At 32.4% G+C, this 15,695-nt stretch overlaps 1 protein-coding gene across 4 annotated transcripts in view; it reads left to right on the top strand.

The window, feature by feature from the left end:
• LOC148272816 (uncharacterized) overlaps positions 1-15,695 on the top strand; it is a 168,879-nt gene that overhangs the window by 139,388 nt on the left and 13,796 nt on the right. Inside the window, exon 1 of one of the 4 annotated variants that reach the window (XM_088239537.1) lies at positions 13,097-13,832. The exons of the other annotated variants lie outside the window; for them this stretch is intronic. Within the exon in view, the coding sequence (XP_088095663.1) occupies positions 13,388-13,832 (445 nt within the window). The 5' untranslated portion in view covers positions 13,097-13,387. Of the gene's footprint in view, positions 1-13,096; positions 13,833-15,695 lie in introns of those variants that run through there. 4 annotated transcript variants of the gene reach the window in all.

The raw sequence follows: 15,695 nt of genomic DNA, 5'->3' as shown, positions 1-15,695 counted from the left end.
ACGCTTGCCTAACGCACAAAATTGACATGATTTATAGAGAGATATCGAAAATTAAATGTGATTTTTATAATCAGGATATTCTGTGACATAATTCAAAACAATTGTAGTGTTGTGGACTCCAGATCAGGTGGTCCGAGATCCAAACTCTACTCTTTTACAACTTGTTTCCCGTTTCCTAATATTCCATTGTTATTTACGACTAACAGAAAATGGCATGAAAATGAAATGTTCCAGGAAATCGTAAAAAAAAACATTTCTTTAAGCCACTTGTCCTGTTGTGCAGCAAAAAAATACTTCAAATTATTTGGAAACAAATGTGAACATTTGGAGGTGATACCCTATAGATTTGAGGTATCGATCTAATTCACCCCTACCCTTGCGCTGCTCGAACGCATCAGCTTTGAGTCTAGACTTAAGACGAAAGTTTGAAAGCCTCGTAAATCAGAACGGGTCTCGCTTTCCCGCGAAACTTTCGTTATTCAGCGGAGAGCTTTCCCGGAAGTGACGTCACTTCCAAACAGAGTAAAGTTTGGATTGCGTGACTCAAATTCTAATATCAAGTTGATAAGAAATAGTTATACTTATATACAACACATGGATCAATTTTTATCGAATACTTAGAGCAGTTTTTTTATTTTGCAAAAATATTTGATTCAATTTTTTAAATTTTTATTTATAAATCATAAACATAAAAAAAGTGTTAAACAAAATACTGTACAAATTAATTACATTCTCGAGTTACTTTAACTCAATCCAGGATTGAAATAAAATCAAAAAATATATTTTTTTAAATTTATTTTTTTTAAATAAATATTTGCGTTCTTATAATTTACCCGAATATTTCATTTTTAGGGCCATTTTCTACGAGTTGTAAATAACTCACTATTAGAAAATGGAAATAAAGTTGGAGTAGAGGGGGATTCGAACCACGGACCATTGGTCCGTGAGTCCGAGACACTAGCCATAGGACCACAGCCCGATTTTAAATAAATAAAGCTTTCAAGAATGCAGGAAGTGGTAAATCTAGGACTAAGTAAGATAAGGTCGACAATATGAAATGCTACTCAGACGATGCAACTATAATGGCAAATTCAAAAGATGATTTACAATACATGTTAAACAACTTTTACCTAGCGTCTCTGAAATTAAACATTAGCATTAATTATTAATGTTATCATATTAAATTAGAAGAAAGCAGCTTAAAGCCAATATACTGAAATCTATTGTAACGAAAGTTAGTTGCTGGCGCACTTTAACTTTTCCGAAACAAATCTAGTGCATTTTTGAACCTATTGAGATTAGCTCTTGTGGCAGCTTATTCCAACCACCAACAACCCTATTGCTGGAAATGCTTCTCTAGATTAAGATTGAATCTTGTTTTCTCCAGCCTGAGACTGTAGCTTCGAAGACGAGCATCTTGTTTAAGCTTGAACATGGGATCTAAATTTAGGCAGCTATAGTGACTGTTTAGTATCTTGTATGTCTTTATCAGGTCACCCCTTTCTCGCCGTTCCTGCAGCGTCGCGAGACGGAGCTCATTTATGTCATTTTTTTATATTTTTTTTTTATATTTCTTGACTCGACTCGAATAATTCTAAGTTAATTAGTATAACGACTGAAAATTTTGACATACCTATCTCAGTTAGTAAAACGTAAAAAAGTAGTAGTTTATTTACAAAAATTACAATTCAATCCTGATTGAAAAAACATGTTTGTAAGATAAGGTTATTTTTTCCAAGCATTTAATGTAGGTGCTTAATATAATTTGTTTTTATTTTGAAAGAGACTACTTACAGTTATATTGAAAAGGGTTGTTTTTTATTAAAAAACAATCATCCGGATTTCTGCATACCCGGATAACGTCTGATACTAATATTGATCCGTGTGATTTGAGTTATACTGTATTTCATTATTTTTTTTCATACCTTTTCGAGAAACTTTGCCATAACGATTAAATAAACGTTTTTATATCCAATTTCCAGTAGCACTTAACTTCTTCATTGAAGTTTTTTTTTTTTTTTTTAAATAGGGTCTTTTGCTTCACTGGGTGCGGAAAAAAAGAAAAACGAAGATGATGCAGTAGGTTAACTTGAATGAATAATTTTTTTTCTCATTAAGTGTGAAACTGCTTTACTACATTCGAGTACTTGTGAACTTTTAGGTAGTACTTTTTTTGGCGTAGAATTCTATTGACGCACAAAAATGTAGTAAAATTGTCGTATGTAAAATTTAGAACCTGCATCTACAAGTCGCGTTGGCAAGTGGACATAATATTATTATTTCGCTCGAACAGTCATCTTTTTTAAATCAAAATAAACAGCATCTTCAAAAGGCATCATGGAAACTAGCTATTTATTATTAATTTTTACGTCATGGTGCGGCGGTCAATTTTCATAGCCATGCAAGGTAATTTACGTTATTTCCTGGCATTTCATCAAATGTAGACATTGTACATGTCGCGCGTACTATAATAGTTTGTCAACAACAAGGCTAAGTTTGCAGACAAATTCGACTTTAAGAGTGTTGTTTAAGCATACATTATACGCCCACTTTGTATTGACAGAACTGCGACAGAAGATATTTCTTATATTTTTTTGCTTGTAAAAGATGCTATTACAGCAAAAGATGGTATTGCAGTATCACCGACGATATATCAGTTTTTATAAATTTTTAAGTAAAGTAATATTTAGGTTTGATGGGCTTCTAAAAATCGGAATTTTAGTTTTCAAGCCTAATTCTAGTGTCATAATAAGCATTAAAAATTAATTTTTCCATGTAATTATATCATTATTATTTCAATTATGTATTCGTCTTATATTATGTTGAGTAATAACTAGAAACCTCAGAAAGCAAAACTTACTCTTTCATACCGATAACCATAGAACTAACTATGGTTTTCATTTCCCTATGCCCAGAATTCTTAGGTCTGCCAACAAACATACCAGTCTTGATTTCTTCGATAACAAGTTGTCTTTTTTCAAACGATCACTGAATCAAATTCAATTATAAACCCCTCTCTCCCGCTTCCACTCCCACAAAGTCTACTATAAACCATTGAGTCTTTCTAATTTTGTTATAATAATTTTCTTTGTATAAATGTAAACATAAAAATGCCCATTGGGCGTATATATAAATAAATAAATAAATTACAATCCCATTTTTTTTAAAATGTAATTATTTTAATAGCCGTTTTTAGATAATGTTCATAATTATGTTTAATTTTATTCCATTATTTATGCATATAGTTAGTTTTTTATTCCTATCCCTACTCCCATTGTATAATATTTAATTATTTATTTTAATTAACTAGATTTTTTTCTCGTTATTATTATTATGGCTTAACACGGGCATAGCCGTAAAATGTGCCTGAATAGATATGTGCCTACTGCCGGCTGCGACACAGTACAAATTACTGGTACATAAACATAATTATTCTATCCTACAAATCTAGAAATGTGCCTACTGCTGACTGTGACACGGTACAAATTACTAGTACATAAACACATACATTTCTTTATAAAACACACAGTTTTCCCTGAAGATGGCTCCTGCAATGGTAGCCGAAACGTCGGATCAAATCCAACATACACAGTATTACCCAAAAAAGATACATAATATTGATAACAGTGACCGTGAAAACCTTCGCACCTAGACGAACACACATTCGCATTTAGAATATTTGTATGGATTTGTTCAAAATAAATCAATTTAAAAAAATTTATATTCTTTAACAGACGTAAAAATTATGTTCTTACCATTTTTAAAGTATGTTGACATTATTAACAACCCCAAATAGGTACATAAATAAGCTCTAAATAATATTGGCCAAACGTAGATTGAATAAAAAATGTTCATAAAATGACCACTGAAATGAGCCATTATAACGAACGTCTCGACTTTTATTTTATAAGGTTATTATTTTTTATGCTATTGAAACACGTGCATGAAATTTTATTAGAAAATATTTAAATATCTATATAAATTACTTATATTATTGCAATTTCAGAAATTACGACTGTATGTATGTTAAGGTATTGTTCTTAGACAGAAGTAATAAATTATAGATCATAATAATTAAGTACAGTGAAAGGTAAAATGTTAATACTAGTATTTTATGATAACCACCTGCAGCTATGTTTATCAATCAGTGTGGGAATCAATTACCAAGAATATTGCGGTTTTTGTTATCCTTAATTAAATGCAAAACGTATCCTTAACATACTTTAAAACTAACGATAATAAACGACATAAAATCTGGGTGATCTTATTACTTAATACTTTCCAGAAATCATTTAGAATGTGCATTAGTTATTGCCCTCATTGGTCAGTTATTATTTTAATTAAATTTCAATGTTAACCGCAGATTTATTATTTGTCATGAACTAGATTAACAATTGTAGATCATCGCTACTATCATGATATCGTGGGGTAATCACTACAGCTAGGTAACTTCCAAATCAGGATTTTGGAGTTAACCACTAAAACGCATTTTTGTGTCTTCCTCCGTGAATGTTTCAAATAAACAAGACATGAGGCATTGACATAATATTATCACCATCAATCCGTTTCCACACCTAGTGGTGTATAGGGCACTGTATTGGTATACAAATCGCAACGTATCTTAATAATTTTTGTGACATGAAGAAAATCAGTCTTACGTTTCAGGCCCAGGGACTATGAGATATTTTTGTGTAAACACACCCTTTTAAATAAATATTTCATGTCATCATGGTCGGAAATAAAACCCGAGACTTTTGGGCAGTAGGGAAATGCGCTGACCACTACGATACGAGACCGATAATATAAGGATCATTATTTTATACCTAGGGCATTCAATATCAAAACATTGCAACAATACCAGCAAATGAAGAATTTATGATTTTTGCCATTTCTCATTTACTACGTTACCTTTTTTTTTGTTTAACCTAGGTCTGATAAGTATAATGTATCACATAATATTATGATAAAGTACAGTATATAAAACAACGGCGTAATATGTATAACTATTAAAAAATTGTATTTTTTTATAGTTTTGTAATAGAACACTATAATGTTAAACGTATTTATGTTTATAAAAGGCATTTGCGCCGAATACGCTACATAATAAAATAAAAAATTTAAAAAGCATCACTCGTCTTTGTGTGGAATAACCACCCTACTTCAGATGTAAGCACTGATTAATTTGTTTGTTTTTTAAAGATTCTATAATGAAAAATATTCTGTGTGTATTTTTTTAAAAATATATAAATAAAACATATACTCGTAATACATTTAGTAGATATTCATCATCTATAGAAATTACATTAATAACTATCTTTTTCAAAAAGATTTAGGTTATATTTTTTAATTGCGACACTTTTGATTTTGCTAATCGACTTTTCGTTTTTAAGCTCATCGAGTTTATTAAATTCGGAATGGCCAATATTTTCCAGAGACCTTTTTTTGAACTTATTTTTATATCACCCGTAGATGGGAAGAGTGCTCTACTGAAACTGTAATAGTGCTTTTGTAAAATAATAAAATTGTGTAACACCTAAAAGATTTTTTCCTTAATAATTTATTCATTTATTTTATTAGGTTATTCAACAAAGATACATTCTAGAAAACATACAATTTAAAAGCATTCGTCGAAATAATTTAACATGCATATATATATATATATATATATATATATTCAATTATAGAATTACACAAAATAGATTTATATGTTAAGTTGTAATACATATTTTTTAATATTTTTGTTTATACAGGATACAATGCAATAAAAATAAGTTGTACGTGTGTACTTATTGAATAAAATTTATTCCTAAGAGATTTGAATGACATAACAGTGCGTGCAGTTAAAACTTACAAATTGGCGTATTTAACCCAAATTCATGTTTTTTTTATTTATAAATCATACAACACAAAGTATTTTACAAGTTTAATACGTTGAATTACATTCCCAAAAGTTACAACAACTCAATTCGGGACACAAATAATATTAACATTTAGAAAATAACACATATTGAGAACAACAAAGAAACAAAGAAAGTTTAGCACCTTTATAACTAAATATAGCACAACAAAATATACGCCTTTTCTTACACAAGCAGAATTAATATAAAAAACTAAATAAGCACGTTTCTTCCCTCCAGTTTTCATATGCTTGACCCTAAATGAGTATTTTTTAATTAATATTTTCTAATATAATATAAGATTATGTATGGTATGCTATCTAAATAAATAAATAAAAAAATACTAAACAATATTTTTTCCTTAAACCGGACACAAATTATTCATGTAGAATGTAATGTATATCTAGGAGTAAAGTAGGTATATACCTAATTAAAATAATTGATCAAACGGTAGTTAGTTGCTTATTTTCTCGGTAGCAATTATATATGTACAAAGCTGCTTATATAACACGGCTAAGGTGTTTCTAGGTACAAATATGTGCACCCACCCTGTAGCGGTAAAAATAAAAGACACAGTCCAAACACTCCGCCAGAGAATTTGTATGCATTATTATAAATAACTAACTATGTTACCTTCTTTATAAGACATTACGGCATTTTGTTAACGCTTGTTAGTACAAGTTTATCCGTTGAGAAAAAATATTGTAAATCTGAAACAATTTTCACGAAAATAAATTATCGTATTTCTGTCATTATTTTTTTAAAATATTTTCTATGCTTCTAAATTTATATTGTTATGTTTTTCTAAGTTGTTATGCCTCGCGGTGTCAATGATTCTTTTCTACGTGTCGTTTGCTGTTCTCAACGTCGCGCGTCGCGTAGCGTCGTAAGAAGGGAAAACAACACAATATGGCATAACAACTCAGAAAACCACAATCATTTCCTAGATCTGTTAATCTGAGAGAGCTCTTCCAACCGCCATCGCGGCATGGGCTATCTCTTCGTTCTAGTAATGAGAGAGCCCTTTTAATACCCATTCACAGTTTAAATTGTTTTGTTACCTCTTTCACAGTAATAGCTGCTTGATTGTGGAATAATCTAACCACTAATATCAGAGATGCCCCTTCAATATTCATATTTTAATCACGATTGAAATATCATTATCTAAATATTTGAATTTTTCCTTACTACTCCGTCTTTCCTTCCGACTTTTATCCCCCTTTCTCTTCAGAGTAAAGTGTAGATTTTAGTATAATCTTCTTCTTCTTTGGTGCCTTGTCGGATCCCTCCGACGTTGGCAATCACTACGGCGAAAACATTTCGGTCCTGCGCTACTCTTGTATTCTACAACCAGGACAACTGCTAATTGAATGTACTCGCCATAGTGGTTCCTGGGAAAAGATGACCAGAGTGGTTTCCCGATGCCTTTTCGGATGGATTTTTTGGCCGGGGTTACTTTTCATTAGCTCGTTTTGGTTTAAAACTCGCCTTTCACCCTCTCATTATCTGCTGTGATCTCACCGTTATGAGTGTGATCTCATTGCCCGGAGTTCGCGACGTGGACGCTAACGAGTAGAACTAGTCAGTAGTATTGCCGGTGGAATGCAACTGGGCGTTTGCAGCATTTTATAGAATCACACCCTCCAGCAAGATGTGACTCGTGGCGACCCTAAGACAGAAATTAAAATATTCTTATATATATTACCTACATATATTACTTATTTTATCAAACCGAAAGGTTGGGGCAGGTAAGAAGAAATTGACACATATCCGAAGTGTTAAAATCAATACATCTGTGAATTTGCCATATTAATATTAACAAAAATTATGCATATGGAAGTGTGTTGGTACCGACATATACATTCATGCACCAATATACCACGGAGGCCGCCTTACAAATTATTCGGAACATCGTCGAAAAATTTGGTTTAAAATGGCTTGTGCCAAGAATCGATTTGTACACAATCTTAAAAAAGTGTTATGTAAAGAAGTATGATTAAATCATTATCATCCCCCTTCCTTCATACAGTGCGGCATATGGTACTAAATTTCTAACCCAAATATGAAAAAAGTGGACTAAGTATGCTTTATTATATTTTTAATAATACTGCCTACCTCAGATCAGGCATTTACCATACCTAGTGAAGATAGACAGTATCTTATATGTTTGCTTAAAATTCAATAATTTTACTAAGTATTATTGCACTATATCCAATTGTACTTAATTGTATCCCTATTTCATGTTTTACCAACATAAGATATTGTATTATTTACTAAAATAAACGCCGATTTTTAGCACTGAACTGAACAAAGATGCAACTTAGTTCGATCATCAGTTTTGCATGTCAGTTTGAATACAACAGTTAATACTAAACTTGTTATTATAGTCCTTAAAATATAGCTTGATTAGAATGACAGCTGTCAAACTAATTTCATTAGTGATGGGAAATTACTGATCACTAAGCAAATCGATTTTATCAGTTATTCCATGCAATCATGAAACTCTGTTTCTGAAAATTGATACAAAAAACGCAAAAACAAACCTATTATAGTGTGTTTAACACAACTTTTCACCAAAAAATAAGACATTTATACTTTTTTCATGAACAACTTCAAATGAATTAATTTTTAATCGATCAATTTGTCCCATCTCTAACGTTTTTGCAAAATGATGTAACCTTGTAAGAACGTCGTTTATAATTAGGTTTATTTTATATTTTTTTCGTTTAAAAGCTGATTTTATATATTAATGTTGATTTTTGTGTCGAGCATTGTATTAAAAAAATATATTAACACGCTAGATACAAATGATTTTTCGTGTGTCAATATAAATCACTCCTTTGACGTTACTATAAGGTTATGTCGTCACTTTTTCTGACAAATGTCATTCTAATCTAGCTATATTTTAAGCACTATAACAATATATTGAGTTTATCCTAAATCGTCAGAATGGTGGATGTTACAGTGTATAGATTTGCCACTCAAACTAGCTTATGACCGGCCATAAGCCTGTAAACGTATAGACTCTTATATTCGACATGTAAAGTGTAATGAAAAATATAAAACATATAAAAAGTATTCCCTTCGCTTAAATGTTATCCATCTTTGTTGTAATATGTTTAAAGTTTTTGATATCATATCATACGTAAAGACGCAGTAAAACGGAGGGATGAAAAATATTTATAATGCACCGAAATATATGAGTTTTTTTGTCAATATTTTCTTATCGTAGGTTTATAATACACGTAAGCAAATTTGGAAATGATTTAGTTTTATTTGAGCTACGAACATTTTTCTCCAGATTACGTAGATATTTATTTTGTGTCATCACATCCTCAAATTTCGTATATTAAATTTATTTAATATCGTTATCTAGTTATAAATGAGCCGGTGAAACGTCAATGAATTCGTAATTGAAAATATTCATCATTCACATCCACTCCCTATTTAGAGCATATGATGTCCACAAAGACCCGCCAGGCATCAGTCAGGTGCCAGCTCCTGTAAAATCTCCCAAGTCAGGTTCGGATCCCGTAGTTTTGACTGCCGACGAACAGTCAGCAGTCAATTTCTTACAGCCTGACCAAAAACAAATAAAAAACACAATTATAATAAAAGCAAATGTTAAGAAAACACAAACAGTTAAAACGTCATGTAAGATTGTGGTATCTATTGCTTACATTAAGATAATTATATTTAATAAATTTTTTTTTTCTTCTTTTTCTTTAAATCTTCCAAATATTCATTTACACTATAGAAACATTTATTTCTTAGGAACACTATTAATTTAACCACTACAACATTTTTTTTTACAATTTATTTTTTTGGGAAGCTTATTAAAAAAAATACGGTCGTGTATTAGCCCTCTTTGTATAAATTATTGTTTCGCCAATGGAATTTTTAATTTACTTTTATTCCTGGTGTTATGTATTCTTCAGGATCATCTTAATTCCTTTTCGCATCAAATGGTGCATAGGCCACTGCATTGATACACAACAATCGTAACGTATGTTGTTCATTGTTGTGACATGAAGATTAGATGATTAGTTTTACGCTTCGTGTGCTAATCCAGGGACTGTGAAATATTCCAGTGTAAAAACAACATTTTGTTAAATGTTTCCATCAATATTTTGAGTTTGTCTAAATTTTTCTAGACAAGGACTGGATTCAACTCCCTGGGGAGCTAATTATATTAACATTGGCGGCCTCCGTGGTGTAGTGGTCAAGACGCTTGACTCACGCACGGAAGGTTCCGGGTTCGATTCCCGGTGAGAACACAAAAAAATAAAATGTGGTTTTTTCAAGCCTGGGTGCTCTGTGATGTAATTCACCACTGTAATTAGGCCTCCTGGCCTGTTGTGGTGCAAAAAAAAATAATTAAAAAATGTAAAAAAAATAAAAAATATATATTACAAAAGAGGTGAAGAACAATTAAAAGAAGGTAATATAAAAGTCTAGGCATCTATAGGGCTTATGACCTGTCAATGGCTGGTTTAAGTGGCCAGTAATTAACATTTTTATCAGTCGTTCATTTATATATTTAAAAAAGTGATTCACTAAAATCGGAGAGTTTCTGTGGGTCGATAGTTTTCATTATCTCTATAAAAAAAGCGTAAATTATGTCATTCGAGAAAAGATAATAATGTTACCTTAAGTTCTGTTTGCTAATTGGTTCTTCGTCAAACTTTGGTACACAGGATATCTGATTCATAGTATGATTATCCAATTATGCATCTACTCTTCATGGAAGATTGAGTTTTGAGGATGCTTAAATGTCCAAAATTAGGCAGTAAAAAAATTCGTTAATGAATACCAGGATGTCACACGTTTCAAGTTTGTAGCTTGCGGTTAAGTAATTTAATTTGCAAAATTTAATAATATTGTTATTCAATTTGAAGGTTTTCACGCGCTTACAATTCTTAACCTCTTCATGGATGAATAAAAAAATTTAGATGAAAAAAGAAAATTTATTTAGTAGTTATTTTAGATTAATAAACAATTAAAAAAAGATTCGAAATTTCCAAAATTAGATTTTTTTGTGATTTTCTATGTAAATGTATTTATGCATAGAAATACCAAAAATATATAAATATCTCTAACTCTATGAAACCAAACGCCTTGTGATGAGTTATACCCGTATGCAGAGACCAACCTTAAGCTGAGGAGAGTACATTCTATTGTCGTCACCTTCGGGTTATTCTCTGCATTTGAAATTAGAATGTACTTTCCTTACCTTAAGTTTTATGCAAAGACCAACCTTAAGGTGAGGATAGTACATTCTATTGTATTCACCTTCGGGTTATTCTCTGCATTTGAAATTAGAATGTACTTTCCTCACCTTAAGTTTTGTCTCTGCATACGGGTATTAGTATACAACATTATGGAAAATGGGAACATGTACAGCATTAAAGAATAGCAAAAAAAATAATCGAAAATTCAATGAACTAATTATAAATTCACACCGAAACACTGAAAATCGTTACATTTGTACTAAATAATATTGCCAGTACCGCCATTAAATTGATATTTTTTTTTTCTTCGAAGAAACATATCGCACCTTTAGGACGAAAACGACTCAACTCAAAATATCAACTTTTTAGGAAACTGCAAAAGAAGAATGTAAATTTTAACAACTTCGTATTAATTCATCGTAGAAGTATGGATTTTCATCGAAATAAGGGCATACGAAATAAATCTACACATTAGTTTGAACTACGTGATTCAAGAGAGAAGTCATTAATACCTCATTTATGAATTCATTTAAAATAACACTCGTTTACAGATTTATGAAAGTAGTCTTTTTCTTCTTCTTATGGTTCCTCTCACCGATGGAGGTTGGAAATCATCGTTGCGATTCTTACTTTGTTGGCAGCTGCCCTGAACAAGGACTGGGTGCTGCAATGAAACCAGTCGCGCAAGTTCTTAAGCCAAGAGATGCGCCTTCTACCTGCACGGCGTCTTCCTTCAATCCTTCCCTGAAAATTCCAGAAAAATAAAGTGTAAATAATAAATAATAAAATTCCTAAGAAGATACATAAAAAATAATCAGATCAAAGTATTAAAACATAAATAATCCAAATTTAGTGACATATATAAATAATATTTTTAAAAAACAATATAATCATCGAAATCAATAGAAAATAAAACAAAAATATAATTTAAATGCTAATTGAGATATGGTTTATGGAGTAAGAAATGAAAGTAATACTTAATATGCCATATAGCAGTGAGTAACTACTTAATTAAAAACTGCAAAAATAAACAATGAAAACACATAAAAATATCAAAATAAGTAAATAAAAGTACGGAAGGAAAGCAGATTACTAAATTTTCAATAATTTAGAATTTTAAAAAACTTGACAACCTCGTCCCTATCGATGTGCAGCCGCAATTTTCAAACAATGTTACGTAGGTACTTTGTTCAGTTGGTGGATTACTGTGGATATTGAATAAAAAAATGCTTCTACCTACTAAATGAGATGTAAGGAGGTTATTTAGCTAAATTACCAAACGTATGTTTTTTATGTTACTGTTAATAGAAAATTCAGTGCCTTAATACCTACGAGTTTATTTCACTATCGAAAATATAGATATGTATCTACCGCAAAAATCGTGGGAAGCTGATTTTGGCAAAACTAGCTTTTTTAATTTATTTCTCAGTTTATTGACCTCATAAGCTTATTTTTGTGAACGTTCGTGTAATTACTTTTATGCTGTGGATAAACAATATAAAACGTGCTTGATGAATAATTGCAAGCTATTGAGCTTTCGTTTTAGTTCTCACAATAGTTTGATATTGGTAAATTAGGTACCTATACCTTAACAGATCGTAGAAAAGCGGATACTGCGGTGAAAGCTCTAATTGGATGCAGTAATGATTGATATTCATATTTGGGCTGCACAATTTTCGGAAAGCTCTTGGCGGCGCGGCGCAGCAAGCGGATTGAACTTTAGGCAAATCTGTGTGGTCTCCTTTCGGCATCGGGACGCAGCCGCAAATTTCCGGCGCCATATTGCAAGATGGCGGGTAAGCGCGGCAAAAAGCTCTTCATGAATGGAGCGCGGTGCCCCTCCCACCGGGCGCGGATTGGTCCAGTGGGGAAATCCCCCGGTTGATTCGTCACTAGGGCCACGTGGTCGGAGGGAGGGGGGAGACGCGCCGCAGCGTGTGAGTATAATGCCGGTCGACTCGGGACACCGGCAGTCAGTTGACGTCTCGACACCGTCACGGTAGCACGGCAGAGCATTTCTCGCGATAAGTGTCAATCACATTAAAACAACCACTGATATTTTTGACATTTCGTATCGTAAAAGTGACAGTTATATAGAACATTTTTTTGTGCTAAAACTTATTGCAACGGTGTTTAAAATTTTATGTTTTTATGGTGATCGTTCTTTTTTTATTAATAACTTTCTTTTAAACGTTTCGTGCGGAGCTTCCACGTAGGATATCTTTTACATTTTGAAAATTTTGCCAATCGAGTTTGGAGATGGAGTGTTCGTTATATGGTGGAGATCCGCCTTTGGGTGTGAAGTGTGCCGGATGCGAGGTGGCTTACCTGCCAGGGATGCTCTGTCGCGAGCAGAGAACTGCCCTTACCACAGCGAGGGCGTGGAGTGAGAGGAAAAGAGACTTGGGAGAGATGACCTTACGCCTAACCGCATCCATTCCCGCCCAGAGCAGAAGAAGTAGTATAGTTCCCCTCTCGTGCTGTGATAACCTAACGCCAAACATTGATTCTATTTTCAATTATTCTGGACAATATGACGCTCTCGCGTCACCTTCCATGGACAGTTGTGGTGTATCAGGAAGTGACACGATATTGCCCAGTGTAGATCGGTTTTTTTCGAGTAATTTGGAATCCACCACTGTTCGGAGTTCTTCCACTAGACAAAGACGATCCAGTCATAGATACTTAAGAAATTCTAGTTCAAGTAAGTTAACATAACAATTATTAATGTTTGTTTGAAAAAAAAAATTACCGGCAAACAATTTCAAAACTTTATTTTTAAAATTAAAAATATCATATCACAGATATTTTTTTTCTGAACTTTCTTAGTAAAACTGCATTTTATTGTAATATAAGTAGAATTCGTTTTAAAGTTTTTTATTCATATAATAAAAACTTTTAAGTGTTGAAAAAAGTCTTCAAAAGTATTTTACGTATTCTAATTTAAAAAATATCAAAAGGTTGGTCTATTTTTTGGGAATTTTGTGAAACAATAACTACAGTGGTTTCATAATCCACAATAATTGTACTTTATTCTTTTTTCTTTTCTTTGGGAAATCAACAGTTCTACATACATATTTATAGTAAACAAACATGTAAAATCTATAAACTCAGAGCTAATAACAGATTTCCACAAAGTAAACAAAGTTAGTAAAGAAAATATATTACATATTAAATAAATACATATAAGTTTATGGAAATAAAAATGATATTTTCATGTACTCTTAAATATATTAGGCTCAAGATTGTTTATACAAAATTAAATACACGAGTACTAAAAAAAAAATATATCTACAACTGAATTGATATTAAGATATCTAAAATATCGTATTGGCAAAAATATTTTGAGTATTGTGATCTTTAAATTCATAATACGAAAGTTACTCTGCAACAAATATTGAGGGTTAAGGTATCTTTAACATAAAGTGCATATTATGTCAAAAAATATTTTCATCTCAAATTTAAGCATTAAAATGTATAACTGTCCTTATATTTTAGACATTAAGTGTCTTGTAAATGAATTTTCTTTCATACCAGCGTATTACCTTTTATCAGTCAATATAAACATTACGAGAATATTAACTTACTCATAACTATCGCTCCCGCGTTGACTCTTCTGAGTAAAATATGTAAATATTATGTTGGAACTCAATATTTTATCGTGATTTCATTTCGGCTAACGTAATTACTTAGTTCTGAGTCAGACGCGAAATGATGTAACAAAGAGACATCGACGCGCGGTTACTTCGGTAACCGCCGGAATTTTCCAAAGAACCCTATCATCACAATATTAACCCCCTTACATTAGGATTGTCCGGTGATGAAAATTAGCGACTGTTTTTTCTTACTGCGTGAGAAAAAGTTTTTAAAAATATGTATGTCGATTGTCGTTTAATGAAATAAGCATGCAACATAGTTATCGCAGTGCAGTGACGGGCGTTTAACAATTATCCGCGTTCTCGTCTTTTTTCCGCGCCTTGATATTCATCTCATCTAGCCTTAAGTACCGCCATGTCCGCGACGGGCAGTTTTTAGCCACGCGAAGGACCCGCCACTCAGCAGGCCTTGCATTCCGCAATGGTAAAAATGCGCCCGTTTTTGCGGCGGATAGGCGTCCGCGTGTGTGGCGGCTAGATACGGCCGGGAAATGCCGATCCGCAAGTCGGAGGCATTAAGTGTAACGACACATCATATTCTCACGCGGCTGCTCTCCTGGAGGTCTGAAATGTTGAGCTTTTTTCAACAACACGACGAGGGTTCATCGCGAATCGAGTACTTTGAAATATGCGAAGGCCGCAATTAAATTCTTTGTCATACTAAAGCTCATCTTCCAAACAGGCTATAGTCTGCGTAGACTCACATTTTATCGTACTAGCTAGACTTTTGACATTATTTTATTTAAAACTTTTAATAGCCACCTGATGCTCGGTGAAATATCTGAAATATCTCATTTTTCGTTTAAATGGAGCACTTGCCCAAAATCGGGTTTATTTAAGTAATAAATGCAGATTACAGCTATGTACTTGTGCGTGTAGACCGGGAAGTATTTGTATGGAATCGGTCGCGA

This window comes from Micrasema longulum, unplaced genomic scaffold, assembly GCF_059751315.1.
Source record: "Micrasema longulum isolate JH-2025_06_02 unplaced genomic scaffold, ASM5975131v1 h1tg002182l, whole genome shotgun sequence".
NCBI lineage: Eukaryota > Metazoa > Arthropoda > Insecta > Trichoptera > Brachycentridae > Micrasema > Micrasema longulum.
This window is presented reverse-complemented; position numbering and strand designations above follow the sequence as displayed.